The sequence below is a fragment of the Heliconius melpomene genome, chromosome 8 (assembly GCF_056956725.1).
Source record: "Heliconius melpomene rosina isolate 202511_hmr_F chromosome 8, ASM5695672v1, whole genome shotgun sequence".
In the NCBI taxonomy this organism is placed as follows: Eukaryota; Metazoa; Arthropoda; class Insecta; order Lepidoptera; family Nymphalidae; genus Heliconius; species Heliconius melpomene.
Window position 1 is genome coordinate 4802692 of NC_140396.1, and position 24617 is coordinate 4827308.

The 24617-nt window shown below is 31.4% G+C and overlaps 3 protein-coding genes across 6 annotated transcripts; 1 reads left to right on the plus strand and 2 right to left on the minus strand.

Annotated features, from left to right (window-relative positions):
• The first annotated feature begins 656 nt into the window (after positions 1–656).
• On the plus strand, positions 657–3550 carry LOC146536791 (uncharacterized protein C14orf119). 2 transcript variants are annotated; one of them, XM_085189108.1, is made up of 3 exons: positions 657–863; positions 1594–1811; positions 1984–3550. In XM_085189108.1, the coding sequence occupies exons 2-3, from the start codon at positions 1617–1619 to the stop codon at positions 2257–2259; spliced, it is 471 nt and encodes a 156-aa protein (XP_085045234.1). In that variant the 5' UTR covers positions 657–863; positions 1594–1616; the 3' UTR covers positions 2260–3550. The 2 variants fall into 2 exon arrangements, with proteins under 2 accessions (XP_085045234.1, XP_085045233.1); XM_085189107.1 differs by lacking the exon at positions 657–863 and adding an exon at positions 941–1174.
• A 610-nt stretch (positions 3551–4160) lies between these two features.
• On the minus strand, positions 4161–8220 carry LOC146536792 (CLIP domain-containing serine protease HP8-like). 2 transcript variants are annotated; one of them, XM_085189106.1, is made up of 7 exons: positions 7918–8220; positions 6478–6611; positions 6162–6327; positions 5561–5666; positions 5259–5446; positions 5044–5145; positions 4161–4663 (listed from the first exon to the last, which is right to left on the minus strand). In XM_085189106.1, the coding sequence occupies exons 1-7, from the start codon at positions 8036–8038 to the stop codon at positions 4353–4355; spliced, it is 1128 nt and encodes a 375-aa protein (XP_085045232.1). In that variant the 5' UTR covers positions 8039–8220; the 3' UTR covers positions 4161–4352. The 2 variants fall into 2 exon arrangements, with proteins under 2 accessions (XP_085045232.1, XP_085045231.1); XM_085189105.1 differs by having other exon boundaries at positions 6478–6626; positions 7918–8218.
• A 3873-nt stretch (positions 8221–12093) lies between these two features.
• LOC146536793 (CLIP domain-containing serine protease HP8-like) lies at positions 12094–23008 on the minus strand. Of its 2 annotated transcripts, none has more exons than XM_085189482.1 (7): positions 22724–23008; positions 16312–16481; positions 15159–15432; positions 14289–14476; positions 13751–13856; positions 12947–13124; positions 12094–12354 (listed from the first exon to the last, which is right to left on the minus strand). In XM_085189482.1, the coding sequence occupies exons 1-7, from the start codon at positions 22773–22775 to the stop codon at positions 12114–12116; spliced, it is 1209 nt and encodes a 402-aa protein (XP_085045608.1). In that variant the 5' UTR covers positions 22776–23008; the 3' UTR covers positions 12094–12113. The 2 variants fall into 2 exon arrangements, with proteins under 2 accessions (XP_085045608.1, XP_085045609.1); XM_085189483.1 differs by lacking the exon at positions 22724–23008 and adding an exon at positions 22236–22346.
• Positions 23009–24617: the final 1609 nt, after the last annotated feature.

Genomic DNA, 24617 nt, shown 5'->3' on the forward strand with positions numbered 1-24617 from the left:
ATACTACCTCTATTTAGGTACTACCCGTACTTATTGAAATTTATTAAATCGCAGAATTTATCGGAGTGGGGAAAAATATACAATTTAAATGTAATCGTTTCCCCAAGTGAAAATCATGTATACGTAATGGTTGCAGGTTCGGTTTTCATTGATTGATCTGATTCTTAGTCAGACGCACAATGATGTTTGTCGTCGAAACAATCTACTATACTAAACCACTTCAGCTAATGTGCGACTTCCTAATTTGTACTATTGTTTTTGTTATATAGTTGTTTGAATTCCAAACAACTATATAACAATAGTACCACAGATTACAGAATCAGAGAAAATTACCACAGAGAGTGAAGAACGGATTGCGAAAAAAACTTATTTAACATATTTTTATAGCTATATAATAAATTATTATTGGTTAATTTGATTTATATTAACTATTATAAATATATAAATTTAATAAATCAATTTAATATTATTAAGCTAGCTAAGCTAGTATTCAATTTGCAGAGACATCTATTGACGTTAATTGAAATATTCCTTTCCAAAGCGACCTCTAGATTTCGCAGACTCAACTTATGCAAATATAATGCTACAAAATAAAAAATATCAATACAGGGCTAAAGTCTCCACCCTCCATATACTTCTGAATTTAATAATATTATACGTCAAAAGTTTCCAGCTTCGTTGTACTAGGATTGTAGAGCCTGACAATTCACAAGCAACTAGGCAAAAAAACTTGTAAATATAAGTAAATACTCGTCACATTTCAAATTAATTATATTTGTAATAGTTTTAATTTAGGCAGTTACTACTTTGAAAAGTTAGCTACGAAATCACAACAAAATAAAAGTGATAGTATATTCATCAAGGTATGTAAAAGCTTTCATTTCTTTATTGTAGAATATGCGATACCCACGGAAAGTTAATATTAATTACATTGTTAGTAAAATGTAAATTTTCTAAGCTAGAAAGTTATTCAAGTTGAAAGGTGAAATTACATCTATTATTTAACCTTGTAATGCTAAGTGAAAACTTGTAGCGATCCACAACTAACCAGTTAGTTTCTCTGTGGATCCCGTTGATGGTGACCGTGTTTTTGTGTGATACTCATATCTCGTTATTATTTTTATAATGTCATTTATTCTTGAGACGGCAGTGTGTCTTTCAGTAGCACCTGATAGTAAGTATATCATGTATATTAGAAGTAATGGTAAGATTAGGAATTCCTAAACTAATTAATAGATCTTTACTTACTCTATTGTCTCATAATCTCAATGTCACATACTGCACCTGTTAAACTGCATACAAAATGAAATAGTTATAATTCACCAGGACTCAAGGAACAAAATAATTTAGTTTAATGACTATTTACTACTTTGCGTTTAGGTATGCCATTAGAATGTAAAGAATAATATTTTGTTAAATAACATTTTTATTTCGTGCATATTAATCATAATAATTCTATTAAAAATATTACTCAACATGCAACGCCTCTAGAATTCAGTGGAAAGTGGGGTACTCATTTCCTAATGAGGTTCCCCGGTTTCCCCTGTCTATTCTACTAAGAGTGTGAAGCTACAAATAAAATAAATATTACAGATAAAGAGCACTACCCTCGCAGCATGTCAAATCCAGGTTTAACATCAGAGGCGCAGATCCGATACATTGTTCAATGGTTTGGTGAATTCAGTGAATTGCAAAGGGAGGACTTCCTTCCTATATTAGTTGCGGCTCATAGCAGACAAGCAGATGAATTAGCTTCTACACTTGCATCTCTATCATGTGAAGATAAACCAGTCAGTTTGTTCCAATGTCGAGTAAGTACTTATATTTTATATCCCATTTTTTTAGTTTCATGCTGTATCCTTCATGTAGCGGGATTAGCAATAGAAACCTATTGTTAACTCTCTCTGTACAATAAAGTGTGAACCTAAAAAATATATAATTTTATTATTCAGAACAAAATATACATATATTTTTCAATTGTAGATAAAGCTATTCAATGAATGGTTTCCAACATGGTCTGAAGAGCAAAAGGAAAGACTTGTAAAAGCAGTATCAGATACAGATTTAGATTTTGGTTCCAAACTGCAAGATGCACTTATAAATGGTGTTAAAATTAATGGCTTAGATGAAGAACATTTAAAATATGACTCCGCTATCATTCCACCAGAGGTAAATGACATTGAGGTAGTCAATAATGATATTGAATCATTGTCAGTCTCACAAGATAATTTATCTGTGGAAATTGCAGCTGCATCCTAAGTATAGAAATTTTATGAATAGTTTTATATTATTTATTTATAAATGATATTAAAATTAATTGATTAGATGAAGAATATTTAAAATATGACTGCTATCATTCCAGCAGTAGTAAATAATGATATTGAATCATTGTCGGTCTCACAAGTTAATTTATCTGTGGAAGTTGCAGCTGCATCCTAAACATAGATATTTTACTGAATAGTATTATATTATTTTTAATATATACTTCGAATACTTTTTATATGTTATCTAAGATGGTTGTTTAGGTAATAGAAACATCTATAATTTTTTGTCATCTTTTATTGAAAACTATAGATGTATATGTCACCGTAAGATGGTGTCAACATATACATATTTTTTTAAATGTATGCATTATATTATGCATAGGCATTATTTCTCAATATTTCTTCAATGTTATAGTCACAAATTAAATAAAGGTTGTTTTGAGTAATATATTTCATATCTTTAATATTTATTTACTGATTTTACTAAAAATATATTTTTTTGAGTGATTTGTAACAATGGCACAAATTCCCTTTTAGTGTTAATTTAGATTTCATATATGTTTATTGTAGGAGTCTAGGTCGTATTTGTAGTTGGATAAATTATATTAATTTATTTATTAAATTTAATATAATTAACATTCCTTAAAGCATTCCATTAATTAATCTCTTGTTCTTCCGTTAAATTGACAATGATAGCTTATAAATACTGCAAAATATGCTTACAATGAATGTCCTAATTTACAATTTACAAATAATTGTTATAATAAAATGTTACTTACTGCCCATCTGTATGAAAGTTACTAATAAATATGTATATTATGTCCTTTTATAAATAACTTACATTTCTGTTTCTGTATATTGCTTACAAACATAAGCAACAAAATATTATTTGTAGACATTATTCTTAAAGTTTGGATGTGTCATTTAAATAATCATAATATTTTTTTCTTTTTATATATTTTTTATTTTAAAAGTAATAATATTGTATCTTTTTTTATATAAAAGTAATGAAACTCAGCCATCGCCTGCCATTTATATTTTGTTTATTTTTTTTCATTCCAAAGAAAGTCATTAAGTACAAACCTATATATTGTGCCAATATTAAGCATTTTTCATAAATATTAAATGTAATTTGTATTGTAATAAGTAAAAATATGTTTAAAGAAACAAAAGTATTAACATAAATGGATCGAGTGATAGAAAGGTGCTGGCAAAATAAAAAGTGAAAGGCGATTGATATTCACGATGTGTAATTAACATAATATTTAAATAAATATACTATAAAATATACTTTTTTATTTCCATAACATCACTGCTTATTAGAAATTATTATATAATAAATAGAAAATTAATCTCCCGGCGGTCAATTTCCAGGTCGAACATGGCATTCGTGAGTGGTTTTTAATTGCTTTCATAGTGTACAATAGTGGTAGTAAATAGTGTGATCCTCATTTTTACCTATTGTACCGTGATAGAGCATTTTAATATTTTTTACTTTTAATAAGTAAATTAAACATATTTTTTTTAGTTTCAAGCTGTAGCAGGGTAGACAGAAGAAGCCTAGTGTTAAGATAGGTTCGATTTGAAGATCAATTTGTGCCGATTATTGGAGCCATTGCGTGTTGAGTGACGTAACTTAACGTCGCACTCTGCCGCAACACCAGAGCGAAGAAATGAAAATATTAAATAGATATTTCATTTCCTCTGAATAAAAGACTAAAATTAAAACAAAAATGTAAAATAACAATTATTTTCACATGAATTTTTATTTTTGAGTGCAATCGGTTGGCAATTGCAATTTTGAGCAAAGTGGTTTTGAATTTTTTTTATTTCATTTCTTCGAGTGTATGTGAGTGGGAATCGAATCGAATATTGTAAATATTAACATAGGCAATATTTATCATAAAATAGGATTTATTGAATATTAATGGCACATATGAGTATTTGCAGACAACAATATCAATATACTATTTAATCATCAAAGAAAGCACAATAATTTATTTTATTTTATTCGGATGATATTTAATTTAGGTAGAAGATATTTCATAAACAATCGGTTGCAACAATCAAAATTAATATTATCAGTAATTATGGACGTATATTAGATAGTATCCAGTCCATGTAAGCAGTCACGCGTGTGTAGACTCCTGGCCATCCCGAAGTGCCGCACGGAGAAGGACCATAAGAAACTACTCCTAAAACCATCCAGTTGTTATAAACATTTACTTGGCCCATCAGAGGACCTCCGGAGTCGCCTTTACAGGAGTCTTGACCGGATAAACCACCAGCGCATAGTTGATTGTCCGATATCATTCTACCAGCTCGGTTATACACAGTAGCACACTCCTTGTTACTTTTGACAGGCACGCGGACCTTCAGCTTAACGTCAGAACTTGTTCCTGTAAAACATTTAAATGGTAAATATTGGAAGTATGTAGAACTTTCGCTTACTTTAAATTTATTCAAAATAATTATATTTTCCATGTTTTTAATTAATTGTTACGATTGTTTAAATATTCACAAATATCATACTCTACTGTAATAAAAAAAAAACTTTATTTGTTCAACAGATTTTACACAAAAATAATTGTTACAGATATCTCCTTTTAAGTAAGTAAGGCCTGTATTCGGGGACCCCGCTCTTCCAATACAATATCTATCTAATATATATCTATTAATATCTGCTGTAACATTAAATTCAAAAAAGAAAAAGAAACATTATATAAGTTAGGTTGAATGCATTCACAGCTTACACTAGAATATTGTATCAAATTCTTACTCGATTCAGTTTGTCCCCATCCTGCTACTTCCATGCTGAAGTTTTCGAAAGTCAGATTTTTTATATCTGCGCTTAAAGGTAGGCATATCGGCTTCACAAAATCTGGAATAATTTTTTTTTATATTTAGTATTGGAATTTTTATTTATTTCATTTAAATATAATAATAAAAAACTAGATTTCTTTGCATTCGAAGGGATAGAAGTTCTCGGTTTACCTGTAAAGGGTACTTCACTCTGTAACCTCAGTAAGGCAATATCATTTTGCTGATGTACATCTGAAGGATCATAGTTTTCGTGACTTATTATTTCCTCAACGGGCACATCTACCACTGGTGGGCTGCACTCCTTTAAATAACAATCTTGTTCACTTGTCATATTCCATTCGCCTAAACGAACTGAACTCCTGAAAATATGAAATTATAAGCCGTGTGAATTTGAATCGCTTTAAAGAGAGGCAGACATTAATGTTGCAATTTCTATTGCTATCTAAGCATAAAATTATTTTTAGATAACTTACACTTTCCAGCTTTTTGGCAAATCAGCACCTTTGACGCAATGAGCAGCTGTCAGGACGTACCTTGAAGATACCAGTACCCCGCCGCAATAGTAGCCGTGTCCTCTCGCTATATAACATTATTAGACAAAGTATATATTTATATATTTATTTTTAATTTATTTCTTTAATCCCGCACACAGCAGGGTAGGCAGAGGGAACCTTGCTAAGACACTTTGTTACCCATTTTCCACCGGTTTCTGGAAGCATGTTGAATGGCGATCAACGCCGCGATTTGCCTCGAGACCAGAGCGAAGAAATAAAAATATTAAATACTTAATTTCCTCAAGTGGGGATCGAACCCACAACCTATCACGTTTACCTCATTACATAATATTATGTAAGCAAATAAAAACAGGTAAATTACAAATATGTACCATGGAAATTACAAATATGTAATTTTAATGTCACGCTTCTATCTATAATATATAGGGGTATGCAGAGAGAACCTATTGTTAAGTCTTTTCTCTACCTCAAAGACTACGAGAGTTCTGCCTACCCTGCTGTGTGCGGGATACAGCGTGAAGCTGATTTATTTACTTCTTTTGTTTTATTCATAACTTACGTTTCTCATACCGGATTAAAACCATCCATGGATGTTCATCGATGTCTGCCTGCGTGCCGCCAACTATTCTGTCACTGTTGCGTACACCGCATACATTTGTGTCTGGCAGTAAATTAACAGGTTCGAATTTTTTCTGAACATTTTCGAAGGTAGGCGGACAGCAAATCTGAAAATATTATTAAATAACTTAGCGACCCGCTCGAGGCTTCGCCTGCTTGCCCTACACAATTATATATTTTCTCATCTTAATTACCTACTTTAGAAATCTAATAACATTATCATTTTGAATCATATATTTAATTATTAATTAGCTTACCTTAGGTTCGGCCACGTCGAAGCCACATGCCAGTCGTTTCAGAAGATCCTCTATTTTTCTCCCTTCTACTTTCTGCTTATATAACTCTTTACAATCCTTCAAGTTCATACATTGTGCATCTGATTTGCAATCGTCTTGAGAGATAAAAACTTTTTATTAAATGTTAAAATTCTTTCAAAGTTAACTAAATATATATACAAAGCATAATGAATCACTATATAATTATGTATATAAAATGTAATTTTACAATTAACTATGTAGGAATAGATTCCGTCGTCGTTAGGCTGTGAGACAGCCTTAACTGTGGACACGATGGTTGCGGGTTCGATCCCAGTTCGTGGGCGTGATTATATTTAAATTACATTTTCATTTCTCCGCTCTGATAGACAGAATGGCATTGAGTTCCACCACTCTAATGCTCCAGTAACGCTTGACACTAGATACCTTTTGCCTACAATGATAGGTAAATGGGAATAAACGTGAAGATAAAAAAAAATGTATCCAGTCGTTGTGCAAGGCACAAGCATGAGACTAAACGTCACAGGTTGTGAGTTCGATTCCACTCGAGAAATGAATATTTAATATTTTCATTTTCAATGAAATTTGCACATTTTCTTCGCCTTGGCAACTCCGCCACTCGACATGCAATGCCTACAGAATTCGGCCGAAAGGGGAGAACGGGAAAAAAGTGTCTTAATGTCTTAAAAAAAGTGCACAGGATTCCTCTGCCGACTCTGCTACGTGCAAGATACAGTGCAAAGCTATAAAAAACTATTCTTCTGCAACGGAATAATACATGCCATCTGTACAGTGTCATAGATCACCCCAGGCCCTTGGGTATTTACGTAGCTCAGTTGCAACGTAATTAGTAACAAATTATTAAATGTTAGTTACTTACAGGCCATTCTGGGCCCAAGTTAAGAGAACACCAGTATATTTAATTTAACTTCTTAATCGTAAGTCTACAAATATTATTATATAAGATAATAATAAAAATAAATACATAATATTTCATTAGATCCAACTTCCAATATAAACTAAGGAGATATCTGCTATTAATGCTTCAAATATGCGAAGAATATTGCACGTATATTTAGATGTGACAAAAAAAAGTAAGTAAAAAACCTTTAAGAAGACAACAATTTTTAGTATAGGTATTCCCTGTTCACAAACCATGAGTAAAGTTCATACATATTAAGATATAAGTTTGTATTACTGCTTGTGTTTCTTGTATACTAACAATTAGTTAATACTTAAGTCTACACTACACTACACTACACTATAAATTACACGTAATTATCGATTATTCGCTAAAACAACCATTAAATAAACAACCACGTCATTTCGGAACGACAATATTATTATTAGTATTTGTTACTCAGGTTGCCATTTTTAATATAAAATGGTTACACTTGTTAAGAATATTATGTTTTTATTTACCGTTCGCAATAACTGTTGACAGGAGCACCGCAATCAATAAACACAATACAAAACGCCATTTATAAGACATTTCTTTAAATATATAGACACAAAAAGGACCGTGAACTGAGACGATACACATATGACTGTTTGTCAGTAAATTGACCGTAGGTTATCATTTAATAGAAACATTACGAATATAATATTATAAATGTCGTACAGACGACGCGTGCTTCGAAGCGAGTTTATAGAGTTCGTCTGACGCGGGATTTCCTTGTACTTTCCACGCACCGTTGAGTATTATTCAAAAACCAGTAATATTTGTTGTATTTTTCCTCTTTCTGAAATGTTATGTGTTGTTAGTTGAATTTGTACATCATTTGGATATCATTATGTCACCTATCTTTAAAGATGTTAAAGAAAAAAAGATATCAGACTTTTTTTTAACATTAACATGGACAATGGACAATGGACATGGACATGGACATGGACATGGACATGGACATGGACATGGACAATAACATTAACATGTTATTCGTATTGTAACATTTACCTACAATTATATATAAACTGTAAACGGAATATTATACTTATATACTTATATGCATAAAAGAAACAGAATATGAAATAAGATAATTACTAATAAATTACGTAATAGTCGACCATAAACATGTATTTTTTTTGTCTACATAGACAAAACAATTATTTTTACATAAAAATTATTTAATCTATTCAATTTTATAAAAAGTAAGTTTTGCCCAACTCAATATTTGCTACTCTCGGAATTTCTACTTTCTAACAGACATCTGATGATGGATGAAGCTGAAGCGCCAATAAATCTTAATTGACCACATCCGTTAGACGTATTGATGTTGAAACTTAAAATTGGCAAATGTCAACTTGTGAATCGAGAAGAGGCAAAAATAAACTCAAAACTGGCTCTATGGCGGGCCTTGAGAAAGATTTACATCCAGTAACTAAAAACGAATGAAGTAGAAGGTCGTTTTAAGATGTCAACTAATGAGCTATAGATCTATCTATAGCTAGATCTATCTATAGCTAAATATATTTATTATAGAAATGTCTTCTAATAATGAAGTTTTATTTAGGGTACATAAACACTTATTCATTGCTTTGTAAGTGCTTTGCTACTTAACAATGGGTTACATTTAATTTTAATCACGTTGATTGGTGCATTAAGAACACATTTATAGACAATCATTGTTGTCAAAATATCTATCCCTAGCTAAAAAGGTAGTCGCCTTAAATTTTCAAAGGATAGATGCCCTTAACGCCTTCAACAATTTTATACAAAAGAGCCGCTTCAAAGAGTTTTGTCTTTATGTTGTGACTATTTTTATATTTACTAATAGACATTGTAACATATATGAAAAGATACCAATAACAATGTATTAAATATTTAATTCACGCTTACACTGACTGCCTAGTGAAGAGCAAGCTTTGGTAAGATTCTGGCTCAATTCAGCTTGAATTTTCAAAATAAATCCTGTCTAAATGAATGAATGCAGAACTAACTTCAAAAAGCTACGTCATATTTGTGGGTTAGAGTTTTTATTACTATTTTTCTTAAAATAATACTGAAACTGCAACAGAAAAAAGATAACTGACAAAACATAAACACTATTTTAGTAAAAATGACGATGATTATTGTGATAAAGCTGATTTATGTGATAAAAACCTAAAAAAATATATTCTAACACAATTCTTAATTTCCCTTTGCAACATGATTACAAACAAAAGATTTAAAAAATTTGAAATAACATAAATAATTCAATCTAAGTTACTTAGAAGCAATTGACTTCATAAATTTGGTTGGATTTTTTGTTTACATAATTTGAACGGCACCTATCCCGCACTGCAGGCATCTATCCTTCTGAGTATTTTTTTGTCTATATAGGAAGGCATCTATCCTCAAGAGTACCTTGAAAAGCTACATTCTGCAAAATCCGTAACTGATGAGTCAAAAAAGCAATTAATAATTCAATATAAAGAATTGAACTATATTTAAAAATATTATTCATATAAAATTTATATTTTGAAAACTAGTAGAATTTTTTATGCGGCGGGGCATCAGGTTTTACCCTATACTAATTTGTTTACTTAATTTATCTAAGAGACGATTTTGTTAGTTAAACAAGGCCGACTTGTACCAATTCTTTTACAAAAACAGTTAAGCTTAAAAATATAAGAGTAAAGGAACTACAAAAATGTAAATCTATAATTTTTTAATATGAACATTTATAGACTTTTTTATTATAAAACGTACTTAACAGAGAACTAGTCAGACTATAAAACAAGGACCAAAAATGATTCCTTTTATTTGGTTCTAATTTTAAGCAGAATAATAGACTCCGACGACACCGTTCCTTGCATCACGGAACCCGCGGATCCTTACCGAAAAACTGCAACGCGCTGCCAACTCCTTCGGCGATTGGTTTATAAAGTGGTGGTTTTATATTAACCAGGAGAAAACCAAAGCACTGCTTAAAACGATTAAACGCTCCAGGTCAAACATCGCAAATGGTTCCAAATTTTCCTGCTTATCTACTTAACTAACGCGGTGACGGAGCCAGCCCTATCATACGGCATCTTCGAACTTCGGCGTGACGAGGTCCGAGGACGAGCCTCTTGGTATTCGAGCTCGCAATTCTTCATGAGCGAGCTTTACTCGTTTCTCCTTAGCAGTTGACGATGTAAATACCATTTCAAGTCAACAGCGGTCAGTCAAAAAAAATGTTTTTTTTACTTATAAGTTCTACATATAGCATAGTATGTAGATTTTAATATAGACTAGCGGCCCGCTCGGGGTTACACCCGCGTGAGCTATGTTATTATTAATTTCTGTCTCCATGACTACGTCCGAGTGACGTATATGCAAAATTTGAGACTCCTAGCATTTGTAGTAACGAAGTTTCATATAAACTTTCGACCCCAAAAACAACCCCTTAGAAGTCGAATATTGCAAATTCCCGTCTTAGCGAGCACCTACGTCCTATAAGTAACTCCTATGCAAAATTTGAGATTCCTAGCACATGTAGTTTCTGAGATTTCGTGATGAGTGAGTGACCTTTCGATTTTATATATATAGAAGATAAAACAACATTTTTTACAATATATATATATTTTTTAATTTATATTTATATTTTAAATAACCATTTTTTTTTATATATATTAAGAACAGATTCAATTAAATCGTTACAAGCGCCAAATCGGAGAATTATTTGCCATATGAAAGTTAAGGTCATAGAAGAACTTAAGGCCCAACATGAACATAAAAATACTCTTCGCCAGTTGCGAATAAAATGGATTACTCATATTTTTCCACAGATAGCCGACATCATTCCAAGCATTTGTTAGTTTTAGCTTAAAATTGTAGCCCAAAAACTGAAATATGCATTCGTGCAAAATTGTTAGAAACTAATATACTTCTCTATATTTTTTTTACTTTCACGCTGTAGCCCGTAGAAAGAAGAAAAGAAGAAATATCAAGACCCTTGATTGTACGCTGTCGTTCCGTTTAATTAAAGACGGAACTTATCGCTCTATCGCTCTTTGCTGTGCCAGAATAGGGAAGTGTAAAGTATGGCGCCCTAAATCACGGCTTTCTCAAGGTAATATTTTAAGTAAAATTAGGACTTAGATAAAATATAATATACTTGTACATATAATAAAAATAATAGTAATATTTACATTTGACGAAGATGGATGGTGGGCTTGTGGCGGGGGTGTCACAAAAATTGGGGTTTGTGATGAAGTGTCGAATATATGTGGTAGTGGGTCAGGTACTACTATATAAGGCTCGCAATTTTCGAAATTTTCAGGTTTTGTTTCATTTATATCGATAAAATTTGATTTACCGTCCATAGATACTAAATGTGTATATGCTAGCGAAGATTCTTATAATTTTTTTATATAAAAAAAATGTAATCTCGTTTTTCTGAAACGAACATTTGACGGAATGCCGAAAATAAATCCATAAACCTCAACCAACCAGTTTAGCCTATTTTTGAATAAGTATAAAAACTTGAATATAAAACGTACGAAGGTTACATTATCATCGAGACTCCTAATATTCAAATACGAATTGTAATACAATTATGAATTAAGTTAAAGCATTTTTTTACCATAAACCATAGTATCATCATTTTACTTAAAAAATAAAGAATTAAAATACTGAAAAACAATTCACATATTATTTATTCATGTATATTATCTAGAATCCACTTCATATAATCAGCCACTCTTGTGTATACACCTGGATATCCACCAATGCCACAGCGTTTTGAGCCAAATGAAACTATCCCCCTTTGTACATATCGAACTCCAAAACCTTGGGTTTTGCCAGGGTACATGAGAGGGCCTCCGGAGTCACCCCCACACGAATCCTTCTCTGGGACACCTCCAGCGCATAATTGAGATTCATATATTTGAGGTGATCTAAAATTGACAATAGGAATACTTTAATATTGTAATAACAATCAAAATAAAATCCGTTAAGGATTTAAACCAATTTGTGAAAGTTTAGTTACGCATCTTATTTACACTATAACACTAATAATATCGGTATATACAAAATTTAAATAATATATTTTTTTAAAAGAGCACAAGGTAACTTTTAATGGATAAATATTCTTTTAGCTCCACGCTGTATACACGGAGGAGGGTATGAAGAGGGAACTTGGAAAGTGTCAAAGCACTCAGTTCCCGAGTTCTAGAGACACCGTCACGCTTTGCTTCCTCATCAGAGCAAGAAATGGAAGCACCCTTGAGTGGGAATCGAACCCACAATCAAATTCTAAGAGTGTAACGGTAAACGCGTGCTGGCCGTCAACGTGACGACCTCAAATGAAAATCTATATGCAGAAAAAATATTTGGTAAATAGTATTAAATGTTCGGTGTCATAACATTAATAACACTAATCATTACAAAAATAATCAAAATCTTGTAATTTAAATAAGCATATTAACTAAATTATAGATGCAACAAAAATCGGTATAAAAAATAAATGTTTTTTTACATGCTATTTACCCTCTATAAATCTCTTGGCATTCTTTATTGTTAATTATCGGTAAGTCCACACTTAGCAGGACTGGTGATTGCAAGCCGTCCTCTGTCGCGCCCCAACCAGCGACTACTCCTTGCAACCCATCCAACTTCTCTGACTGAAGTTCCGGAGTTACTGGCAGACATATTGGCTTCATACTATCTGTAAATTTAAATTGTTTATTATATAAAATATAAAAAAACTGACTTGAAAACTATATGTATATGAATAAACTCAAACAATAACTAAATTGTAAAAAATAACATTTTAATTCTACAAAGTAATAAAAAATGAAACACAATAAACTTTTCTAAGTTAATATTTTTATATTATATATAAATAACTAGTGGACACCCGCTTAAACTATATGAATATTTGTTAAATATATTAATGAAATTATGTTCAGTTTTCAATAGAGAGATGCGTTAAGCAAGCTTATCTTGAGTGACGTTTTCTAACAACAAACTTTGCAAATCGTTGCTTAGCAACGGTCGCATAGCGACGGCTGTTATTAACATGGTGGAATAAATTGCATGTCAAATAATAAGTATTTTAATATATTGGTATATATCGAAAATATTACAAATATGAGAGAAAAAAGTGTCCTATGTCCCGAGACCCTCAAGTATCTCTATATGAGTATTTTATCACATTTAAATTAGCGGTTTGGCCCTGATTGCGTAAAAGACAGACAGACAGACAGACAGACAGAATTCGATCAATCGAATTTATAATATAGGTATGGATGAGTTTATTATAAGAAATAATTGCCTACGTGACAGGCTGACCTAAGGTAAAATCAGCTGGTTCAGAGAGCCGTATGAGTGCGACGTCATCAACCAAGTGCTGAGGACTATATCCAGGGTGTGCGACCAAAGATTCAATAGCAACATTCTGAAAATGAAAAATAAATGTATTAGAGATTTTAATATAAAAGGCAGCTCGGTCCATTTGGCAAGTCCCTGAGTATACATCATGGTTGAGATATTGGATAAATAAATATAAATTTTTAGCAATTTGAATTCGAATTAAAAAAATACCCATTCGGTACTTCCTAATTGAGCTAATTCCTAATTGAGAGAAATTTAAAAATTCACATTTTTAACAATAGTCAAATAAAAAAAGATTATTGATTATATTATTTTATACATTTTATTGAACAATCTAAACAATTTTAGGCTTTCTCAATTGTTAGTTAAGAAAACAGATTAATAGAACAAAATAATAACGTCGGCGGCGCCAAATATTAAGTTTACCAATTCATATTAACAGCGCAGGGTTCCACCGGTGACTAAAAACTAAAAAAAGGTAGAAACCATATCTTACCCGCACTTTAGGTGCACAGAATTGTTCTCCTTCAATTCTCTCACAATCGGGATCTCGTCTGACGTCATACTCTCCCAGAACAACTTCACGTAAATTCAATTTTCCCAAGAAGGACACGCAGTGTGCTGCTGTCAGAACGTACCACTTATTGATGAGGGTCCCCCCGCAACTTAGTTTAGTGCCGCGTGCTGAAATGTCCATAAAAATGCTTTGTTTTTATATTTATATTATATTAGGTACTTATGAATTTACCAGGCTAATAAAGGTAACGCATTTTATAAGTAAATGTCATCTTAAAATGATTGATAGACATGTTTTTCCCATTGATATTTGCTTAAGATATAAAATACGTTTACTACACTTCCGTCCCCAACTTTTCTTGATGGCATCCCGCACACAGCAGGATAGGCAGAAGGAACCCAGTGTTAAGACACTCCGTTCCCCGTTTTCTGCCGAATTCTGGAGTCATTGCGTGTTGAGTGGCAGAACTCAACGCCGCGCTTTGCCTCGACACCAGAGCGAAGAAATGGGAATATAAACGGAAATAAATATTTCACTTCCTCGAGTGGGGATCGAACCCACAACCGTCGCGTTACAGTCACACCCTTGTGCCGCCATGACGGCCTCTGTAATATAAATAATATTGTTTTAGGTATACTAAAAATAAGATACTAAATTTACTAATGAGTAAACAATTAAACCAGTTTAATTGATTAGTCGTTAATAAGCATAAATCATTATTTTAACTTATTTGAAAACAAATACGTGACCGCAGATATAAATATTTTATAAAAAAAATATTATTAATAATACGTTATAAATAAAATTGTGGTTGTTTAATATCTATTTGCGAAATAAACAGAGTCTTACGTGAACTGTACGATAGGAGGACCATCCAAGGCATCTCGAACAATCTCGTTCTGTTACCACCAAATATTCTCTCACTCTCTATAGGTCCACAATCAGTTGGTAAAAGATTTAAGTTAGGATGTGAAGTTATATCTGATGTGGGAGGATTTTTTCTATTCTCTCCGCGTCTACTACTGCTTGGATCGTTATTATTATTTGGACTTTGGTCGTTTTGGTTAGATTCATATGGCCTAGAATTAGAGTCCTGATTGTCGTCCGAAACTGAACAGCATACCTGAAAAGAATATAAAATTTCGTATTTCGTTATCGTTGTATTTAGTATATAGCAGGATGGGCTGGGTTTGTGGGAAACTAGTGTTAAAATTCAACGTTCTCAACTTTACGTCCAAATATTTGTAGTAAGACATTGGCGCTCAGCGGCTAAAAACTTTCATCGCACTTTTTTACCAAAGCGAAGAAATTAAAATAATAATACGATTGCCGCTATCGGGAATAAAACCCAGAACCGTCGTATACAGGGTGATGCTATGGCGCGGCACCACGACGATCCCAATTTTATTCAAACATTAAAGTATTTAAAATGTATAGTAGGTAGGTACATATTCTTTGTTGTGGAAAACAATAACGATAGGAGACAAATGTATACTACATTTAATTTTATTATAATTATTTATTTCTGGGTAAACAGATAATAAAACTCCTTTGTGGCGTAGCGCAGTTATTTTTTTTTATTCAATTCGATAAATGTACATACATGTACAGAACAGGTACCATGTACAATGAAAAAATACACGTACAGGTACCATGTTTTATTTTGCAATTCGACACGTACTTTTATAAAATGGATGGAAAATAGAAAACAGAGTAAATATTACAAGTTTAGGTGTTCGCACTAAAAACTATAAGAATAATAAAAACATAGAATAATTATTATAGAAGTAACATTTACATTCCAATGGAATTTTATAATTAAAAAAAAATAATACCTTAGAAGGATAGATAGATTTCTTGCATTGTGAAGTGGTGAGTACTATAAAATACAATTAAAAAAAATATTTCTAAAAACATAATTTTAAAATGAAGTAAGATAAATCTGTAAATAAAGAATAATTTTTAATTTGGGCAACATTAAGAGCATTCTAATTTTACTTACTAGTGGTTCATTGTATTCAAAGCCACAAGATAGCTTTTGCAGTTTGTTTCTCAAGTAATACGGCATCGGGGTCCCAGCATTTTTGATTTCAACTACTAAAGTGCGGCATTTTGCAAGTAATTGACAAGTGCCTGGCCCATCATCAACGATGCAGCTTTCTCCTCGATACACTGAAAATAAAATCGATATTTTTTTTTTAAATAAAAATTAGAAAACATATATTTTCGTAACATACGAGTAAAACAATTTTAACAACATCTTGTTAAATTATAATGTTTGTAAAGTTAAATTAAAAATATTTGTACAAGTTACTCAAATCATAAATTTTAATTAGTAGCTATTTCTATTTCATTAATTGTATTAAAATTAATGGCCGACCTTAGGGGTTGTCCATTAATCACGTGAGGCTTGAAAGGGGGGGGAGGGGTTTGATAAAAATCACGAAAATAACACAAGGGGGGGGGGGTGTAGTAAGATATCTCGTGTATTTATTGCTTTAAGCACAGTGCCAACAACTGACCTGCAAGATGCTTATCCAGTTGTTAGTGTTGAAGAATGTCTTGCTAATCCGTGGTCCGAGGACAATATACATTAAATATATTTATGTACTAGTACAATACATGTTTTTCCTATGATTAAACTCTTCGTTTATTATTATTGTTATGGCAATAAAAAAAAACTTGCAACCTGGTGTAGACATTTTTATTATTGTCCTTAATTTCAGAATAAAATAAGATTATAGTTTATACCTGTATTTAAATTAAGATAATATTCAGAAAATTTTAAGATTCGTTGTAGGTACTAAAAATACACGTGATGTTGGGAAGGGGGAGGGGTGGTGGTCTTAAACCTCACTACGTATCACCAATGGGGGAGGGGGGGTTAAAAATGCTAAAAAAAGATCACGTGATTAGGTTTTATTAGGTTAGGTTCGATTTCGGAAAGTTTCGTCGAAAAATCGTTTCACGAAAAAATCCCGAAATACCGTGAAATCAATAATAATAAATTAATATAGTAATAACAATAATTAAAGTATACATTGATTGATTAATAATTACTTATTTTATATTATTCTGAGTACAGATAAACTTTACTTTTAAGGTGAAGAATAACGTGTTCATATTATATTCAATTAATTATTTCTTAACTTTAAATTATAATATTAATTCTTATTTATATTTTCATTTCTTCGATCTGGTATCGAGGCGAAGCGCGGCGTTGAGTTCCGCCACTCAACACGCAATGCCTCCAGATTTCGGCGGAAAGTGGAAAACGGAGTGCCCTAACACTAGGTTCCCTCTGTCTATCCTCCAGTGTGCGGGATACAGCGTGATCGTGATTTATTTTGATTTTATAAAATTAGTAGTATGTATATATTTGAAAATAGAATTGGGACATACCTACCCGAAAAAAAATATTTGCTTTTTATTAACTCATTCCCGATAACTAATGACCATGCAATGGAATATCCAGTTGTAAATCATTGATATCCAAAATCAAATTTCCCTTGTTTGAATTAATTTTAATTAATTAAAGATAGTGAGTGATGTGTGACCTGCAGACGGTCTTGGATGCAATTTATGCCCAATTCCATTAAGCATTGTAAAACCTTGCCCTAAGTATACCATATTTTTTAACTTGTAGTGTTATTTATAACATTATCAAAGATTTGTTTGAAGCTTAGAATAAAAAAAAATAAAGAAGTTAAAAAAAAATCCACACCTCTTGAAAACCGTCCAAGCGCTATGTGTACAAAAACATCAAGAGTTGATGAGAAAACTAGCAAAACAATGATTTATATAAAAAATATATTGGAAAAAAAACTTTATACGGCTGATATCTAGAAAATTGTAAAACTTCGAACCAATTAATATTGTGTAAAAATCGTTAGTTATGACCAACTCTACGGATTTTTTTTATATTGTCTTTAGTCAGCCTGTATATTAAAAAACTTTCGGTCGAAACAGACCAAAGCTGAACGTTCCGTTTCAGTTTATATTTCGGCTAATTCTTCGTTAAAATATAATAATAGTTCCTTTAATTTTCCATGGACAGTAAAAAACAGATGTGAACATACGATTGATTATTAAAAATATAAATATAAATCATAAACATTTACTTTGATTTTTAATCACAAAAGTCGACATATTATTATGCTTTAAAAATTAATTAAATCAGAGTAGAAATTGAAACTGTATTTCCTGAGAAAAAATACGATGTTAGATAAATATGTTATTGACATAATATTTAATTAATGCATTCTTCATAACCTTAAGTCGCAATAAAAATTATATCATTCGTATAAAAAGATTAATAACATTTGTTCAAGGATAATGCGGTAAAAAACATTTACTAAACTTCATAAAATTATAAGCAGCTATTATAAACTATTAACATCATAGTCAACTAGTTTTTTTTTACAAAATTTAAAAATTCGGTAAATACTTTAATAAATACTTTAAAACTAATTTCTATAAATGTAAAAAATTTACGAAGTTATTACTTTATCTTTTTTTCGTATTTGACTTAACAAACAACAGAAGCAAATGTGCTTGTTTGAATTTTGTTATTTCTACTATCTAATAAAAAAAGGAAAAATTGATTCCAAATGTATAATTTAATGCATCGAAGTTAGTTCTTAGGCTTCTGTACTTCGAAATAAAAAAAAACGGAACCCTCCTATAAGGGTTCCGGTACACACTTACCTATTGAACAAACAACAAAACAATAACAAAATCATTACTAACTTTTTTATAGTTCATTGCATACAAAATGAGTGCATATGTGCGCATACTTAAGTTTGCCAGTTTAAATAAATTGTACTTAAGTTTCCTAGTTGATCTACAATCCTGAATAGGTACGGAAGATCCGATGCGCGAGTCCGACTCGCACTTTACCGATTTTTTTTATTGTATAGAATACAGAAATTCTGAAATCATTCTTTGGAAATTAATTTCAAGTAGACATAATAACTTTAGACAAAGTTCATTAAAATATATAAATACATGGGTATTTTTGAATGTAAAACTCACATACGTTTTAATTGCAATTCACGCAGACAGATGCGTAATAAATATAATTATGATATTAACTATATAATAAACTAGCGACCCTCTTGCGGCTTCGCCCGCTTTTACTACTGGATTATTCATATAATGTATGTTTGCAAAGCACTTAAGATAATGTGAAAATTAATTAAACCCTAATGCAACCCGCATTTTCGTAGTTTCAATAAGGATTTTCCATTTGTTTTACACAGCAAGGATTTTTTAGTAGATACCGTAATTTTAAATCTGTGCTACTAATCTTTTCAAGTACTTATTAAAATATATATAAATTACTATTTCTAGATAGTTAAATGACAATTTTTAAACTTAAAAACTTTGAAGAAATTATAAACAAAAACCTACCTACTAATAACTACTACAAAAAATATGAAACCAAATATATCGCACTGAAATAATACATTCAACTCCAATTATCCAATACGTGCAAACGCATCTAAATCTTCATTGCTATAGAGGCAGGTGGGTTTATTTTTCGAGCTTGTGGTTAATGCTGCAGAGGGTATTCTGTCCCTGATGAAAAGCAAGCACTACGTGGCTGCCTGTGAGGAATATTATATAGAATGCATCGGCCGGGAATCGAACCCGGGCCGCCCGCGTGGCAGGTGAGCATTCTACCACTGAACCACCGATGCGTGTAAGGCAGGCGGCGGACGTATGGCGAGTGGCGAGCCGTTTCGCAGCAAGGATTTTTTGATATTGTAACAACTTCTAAAGTACTTATTAAAATTAAAAACAGTAAAAGACAGTTTTGATCTACATTAAATGGCCAACGTAACTAATATACTTATTTATATGCTGAGAGTAAGGGATAAGTGAAACTTGAGTAACATACAGCTGATGTGTGAACGGCGGGATGTGTCAACAATTAAATGAGTTTTTCTGTAAAACTATTCGCAATTTCGAAATAATGTAAAAAGCAATTTTTATCTTCGTTTAACGTAGAAAATTAATAAAGTATTTTAAAGGATAAGGATTAATACTATTATGGAAAAATATGACTCACAATAAAAAATATATTGAAATTATTATTTTTAGACAGAAAAATGATCATTACACGTTATTCTTAAAAGAGACGAATATCGGCCGTCGCGGACTTTTTTGTAGATCTTATTAAGAGGAACAATACTCCTATACATTATTTTCATGTAGTACTTACCATTAAAGCAGCGCATGCGCGAAAGTGTCTCAACGGGTAGGACTTTATACACATTTGTCGTATTTATGTTAACTTACATAAGAATGTACAAATAATAAACTATATATAAACCTTCTACGAAAAATACTCGAGCTAATGGTGAAAACCGCACCAAAATCCGTTGGGTGGTTTAGAAGAAGAAGAGTTAGAATCAACAGACAGACACGAAAAGCGACTGTTTTATAAGATATAGAATAGAATAGGATAGGATAGGATAACTATTAATAAGCTGATAGGCCTATTTGAGTCATAAAATATATTTATTCATAATGATGTAATATGTGAATAACAAATTATTACATAAATATATACATACGTGCAATTCTACACGCTTCTTTTCTACGTAATCAACGCGACGTCTCAATTTGAAATATCTTAAAGGGAGCATAAAATTCTAAAAACAAAAAATAATTATAAATGTGAAATTTATTAAAACAATGTCCGCGCTTTTCCTTAATTTTTTTTTGTTTCAAAAATATCTTTTTTACATAAAAAAATATAAAAGAAGAAATATAGAAACTAATAACTACATTATCGCTAACGCGCCTATCTCTTCAGTTCAGGCAAACTAAGGCATAGGATGTAACACGTGTGACTGTAAACGCGACGGGTGTAGGTTCACATCCCAATTTGGGGAATGAATTAATTAATATTTTCATTTCCTCGCTCTGGTGACAAGACGATGGCAACGTTGAGTTCCTTCACTCAACACGCAAACGCCGTCGTCGTTATTCTTGAAGATTCGAAAATGTCACCTTAGCAAAAATTGTTTATTGTTATAGGTAATTTTTATTTATATAAATAAAATCAATAAAATTTAGGCCATCGTGGCATATATATATAATCGTTCATGGTGAAATAGTGTTACCTATTAATTGATTGCCACTATATATACACAATATATACACAATAATTATATTTAAATTATTTTTCCCGCTTTCCCGCTCCCGACATTGATGGAAACGTAGAAAGAAGTGTTCCGAGTATCAAAACTCGGAATAATATCGCGTAATTCTATATACTCTAATCTGTTGCACGCTTATCCCTAGCGGGGTAGTCGGAGAAAACGGAAAATTATATTCTAATTATAATAATAATTATAAGTAATTTTATATTCTTAGATAAAAGTTTTAATATATACAGATTTTTTTTATTCATTACATTACTAAGCAAATTAACCACATTCTGTTGCGTATATTTGTTGATGTAATGGTATCTCCTATGACTTATGAACAATACTACAGACGTAAAAATTTAATTAAAAAATGTGGTTAATGGAAAACCGGACGGAGGAATCGGACTCGACGATGAGTTCCGTAGCTTTATCTATAAAAAACGCCAAAAATTCTAGTTTGTTGTATAGCAACCCCCTTTAAATATTTAAGATAAGATAAGATAAGATAAGATAAAAAGTCTTTATTGCACATTTAAAAGGATTACAACGATTTTTTTTTAGGCCATGAAATGCACAAAGGCGGCAATAAATGCAAATTCTAATTTAATTATTTATTTTTAAATTGAATACGACTCACTGTGTACTACTCACATTTTTATTTATATTAAACGATCGAAAGGTTAAGACGAATGGAAGAATCATCAAAATCGTCATCTCATTTCGGTCTCAACCACGTCACATAGAAACAAAACATATACATACGTACATAGACTGATAAACACATTATCCTCCATTGCGTGGTGCAGTCGGGTAAAAATACGTTTGTTAATTATAGTACAGCCAGTATAATTGTATGACTCATATATTCTATAAGAAATATTTAATATTACCCACTTACCACAAATCGATAATTGACGAGTACTTCTAAATTAATTGTGTTACAAGTAAATATCATAAAAAAACCAAATCTTATTACAAATTCTTTAAAGTCATGAATTAAATTTAATATAAATATTCGATTTGTCATTATTTAATTTAAAAATCTGATAATATATAGCAATAAACATTATTAAATTATTTTTTTCGTACATGTGTAAACTGTAATGATGTTTGTATCAATAATCATTTACAAATCATTGTAGAAGCGTTTTAATTGCATTGGACATAGCTGCCTCATTCCCATTATGCACAGACTAATTAAATATAAACGATAATTGATTACAGATAATAAAATAATTAAATACTGACACTTACCGCACTTTATCGGCACTAAAACAAAACATAAACAAAACAAAGACCACCACATTATAATGTTTTCATTTCACATATAATAAAATTAAATATCAATTTCATTACAATTTGTTTCACAAAACTAACGAACTAACTAACTAACTGGACTAGTAAGATTTCATCGATTTAAAAAGATATTTATTTATTAAATCATGATAAAATAAAGAAAAGACCTAACCGCTTGGCGCTGACGCGACAAAAGAATTCTAGTAAATCGAGAGAGGACTCTGTCGTCCAGTCTTGTCAATAAATGTGACGTTACTACATACTGCTGTATGCCATTTACCTGTTGATGAGAGGTCGTGTAACAGGTTCTTCACTGGCAAGAGACTTAATTAATTCGCATGAAATATATTTTGAACAGAATCAAAGGTCAACATGACGCAGAGAAAAGACATACGTTTACGAGTATATTGTCTAATGGTATTCAATTATTTTGTTATTATCGTTATTATTAATAACCAATACATTTACTGAGATGACGGTTCGCGAGTCATCTTATATTGTGGATGATGTCGGCATCACGTCGGCGGCACTACAAACTCATCGTGGGTAAACCCAGTTCCGGCTTCCGGTATTTTTTTGGAGAAACAGGTCTGATCTCTTACCTCTTATGTGCTTAACATACAGAATCAGGCGTCTAAGTCAACGCAATTAAAAGATACGAGCATTTATGTGTCGTTTTTGTTACATTTTGTATGAAATTTTCTGCGTACTCGAAACCTATGAGGTACTTCCTGTCGATCTACAGTTATGAAATTAGGCACCTAGGGGGAACTAACAATACAAATAAAGGAAAAAAATCGAAAAGTGAAAATTTATGTATATTTCACAGAAAAAAATCATTACGCATCAGTAGTTTTACATTAAAATTCGAGATTCTCTGACAGTATAGGCTTCGATTCCCACTTAGGAATAAGAATAGATTGAATGAATAAATTGTTACGATTTTAAATTACAAATACAAGTTCTTAACACACTATTCAAGTTCTCCTAAAATAATTAAAAAGCAGCCATGTCCTCGTAGTTTCGTATATAAGTAGTAATACTAAATATTTTCCGCAATAGAGTATTTGGAAACTTAATAATTTCAATGAACCGGAAAAGTAACGATACTGACTAAATTGATAATTAGTTTTAAGTGGTAATTTATTAAGGTCAATTTTCAGAACTTATTCACAAACAATTTTAAAAGTATTATTTGTATAAGTTTTATATCAAAAATTACAACCCGTCTGGGCCTTTTAATATTTCACAATATTAATTGATGCATTTAAACAAAAAACATTCAAAACCTGTTTTTTTAAATATCCATTGACAATTCGCTGACATATTTATTAAAGTAATCATAAACAAATTGCCTTTTATAAATCAGCTTCACGTTGAATCCCGCACACAGCAGAGTAGGCAGAGGGAACCTAGTGTTTAGACACTCCATTCCCCACTTTCTGCCGAATTCTGGAAGCATTGCGTGTTGAATGGCAGAACTCAACGCCGCACTTTGCCTCGACACCAGAGCAAAAAAATGGAAATATAAACGTAAATAAATATTTCGCTTCCTCGAGTGGGGATCGAACCCATAACCGTCGCATTACAGTCACACCCTTGTGCCGCTGCGCCACGACGGTTTCAAGTATTAAATATTAATTTTGTTTATTGCTGCTTTACGTCAAAACAAATTACAATATATGTAAGTAGTAAAAGATATAACTAGTACCGGTTGAATATACATATCTATAAACAAATAGATTATATATTTTATACATGATTGTTAATTTAAATTTCAAATAAAAATCTCATGGCACTACTTGTTCTCCTAAAATTATTAAATTAATTTTAAATGGGTCCACGTAATTTC

Coding starts and splice junctions, on each gene's coding strand:
- LOC146536791 (XM_085189107.1), top strand. CDS start 1,126: ATGTCATTTATTCTTGAGACGGCAGTGTGTCTTTCAGTAGCACCTGAT. Junction 1,175..1,593: donor TCTTTCAGTAGCACCTGATA/GTAAGTATATCA, acceptor TAAATATTACAG/ATAAAGAGCACTACCCTCGC. Junction 1,812..1,983: donor TCAGTTTGTTCCAATGTCGA/GTAAGTACTTAT, acceptor TTTCAATTGTAG/ATAAAGCTATTCAATGAATG.
- LOC146536792 (XM_085189105.1), bottom strand. CDS start 8,038: ATGTGTATCGTCTCAGTTCACGGTCCTTTTTGTGTCTATATATTTAAA. Junction 6,627..7,917: donor GTCAACAGTTATTGCGAACG/GTAAATAAAAAC, acceptor TTTAATAAAAAG/TTTTTATCTCTCAAGACGAT. Junction 5,447..5,560: donor TTGCCAAAAAGCTGGAAAGT/GTAAGTTATCTA, acceptor TCATATTTTCAG/GAGTTCAGTTCGTTTAGGCG.
- LOC146536793 (XM_085189482.1), bottom strand. CDS start 22,775: ATGTGGTGGTCTTTGTTTTGTTTATGTTTTGTTTTAGTGCCGATAAAG. Junction 16,482..22,723: donor TTTAGTGCCGATAAAGTGCG/GTAAGTGTCAGT, acceptor TTTTATTTTCAG/TGTATCGAGGAGAAAGCTGC. Junction 12,355..12,946: donor TGCCAAGAGATTTATAGAGG/GTAAATAGCATG, acceptor TGTCAATTTTAG/ATCACCTCAAATATATGAAT.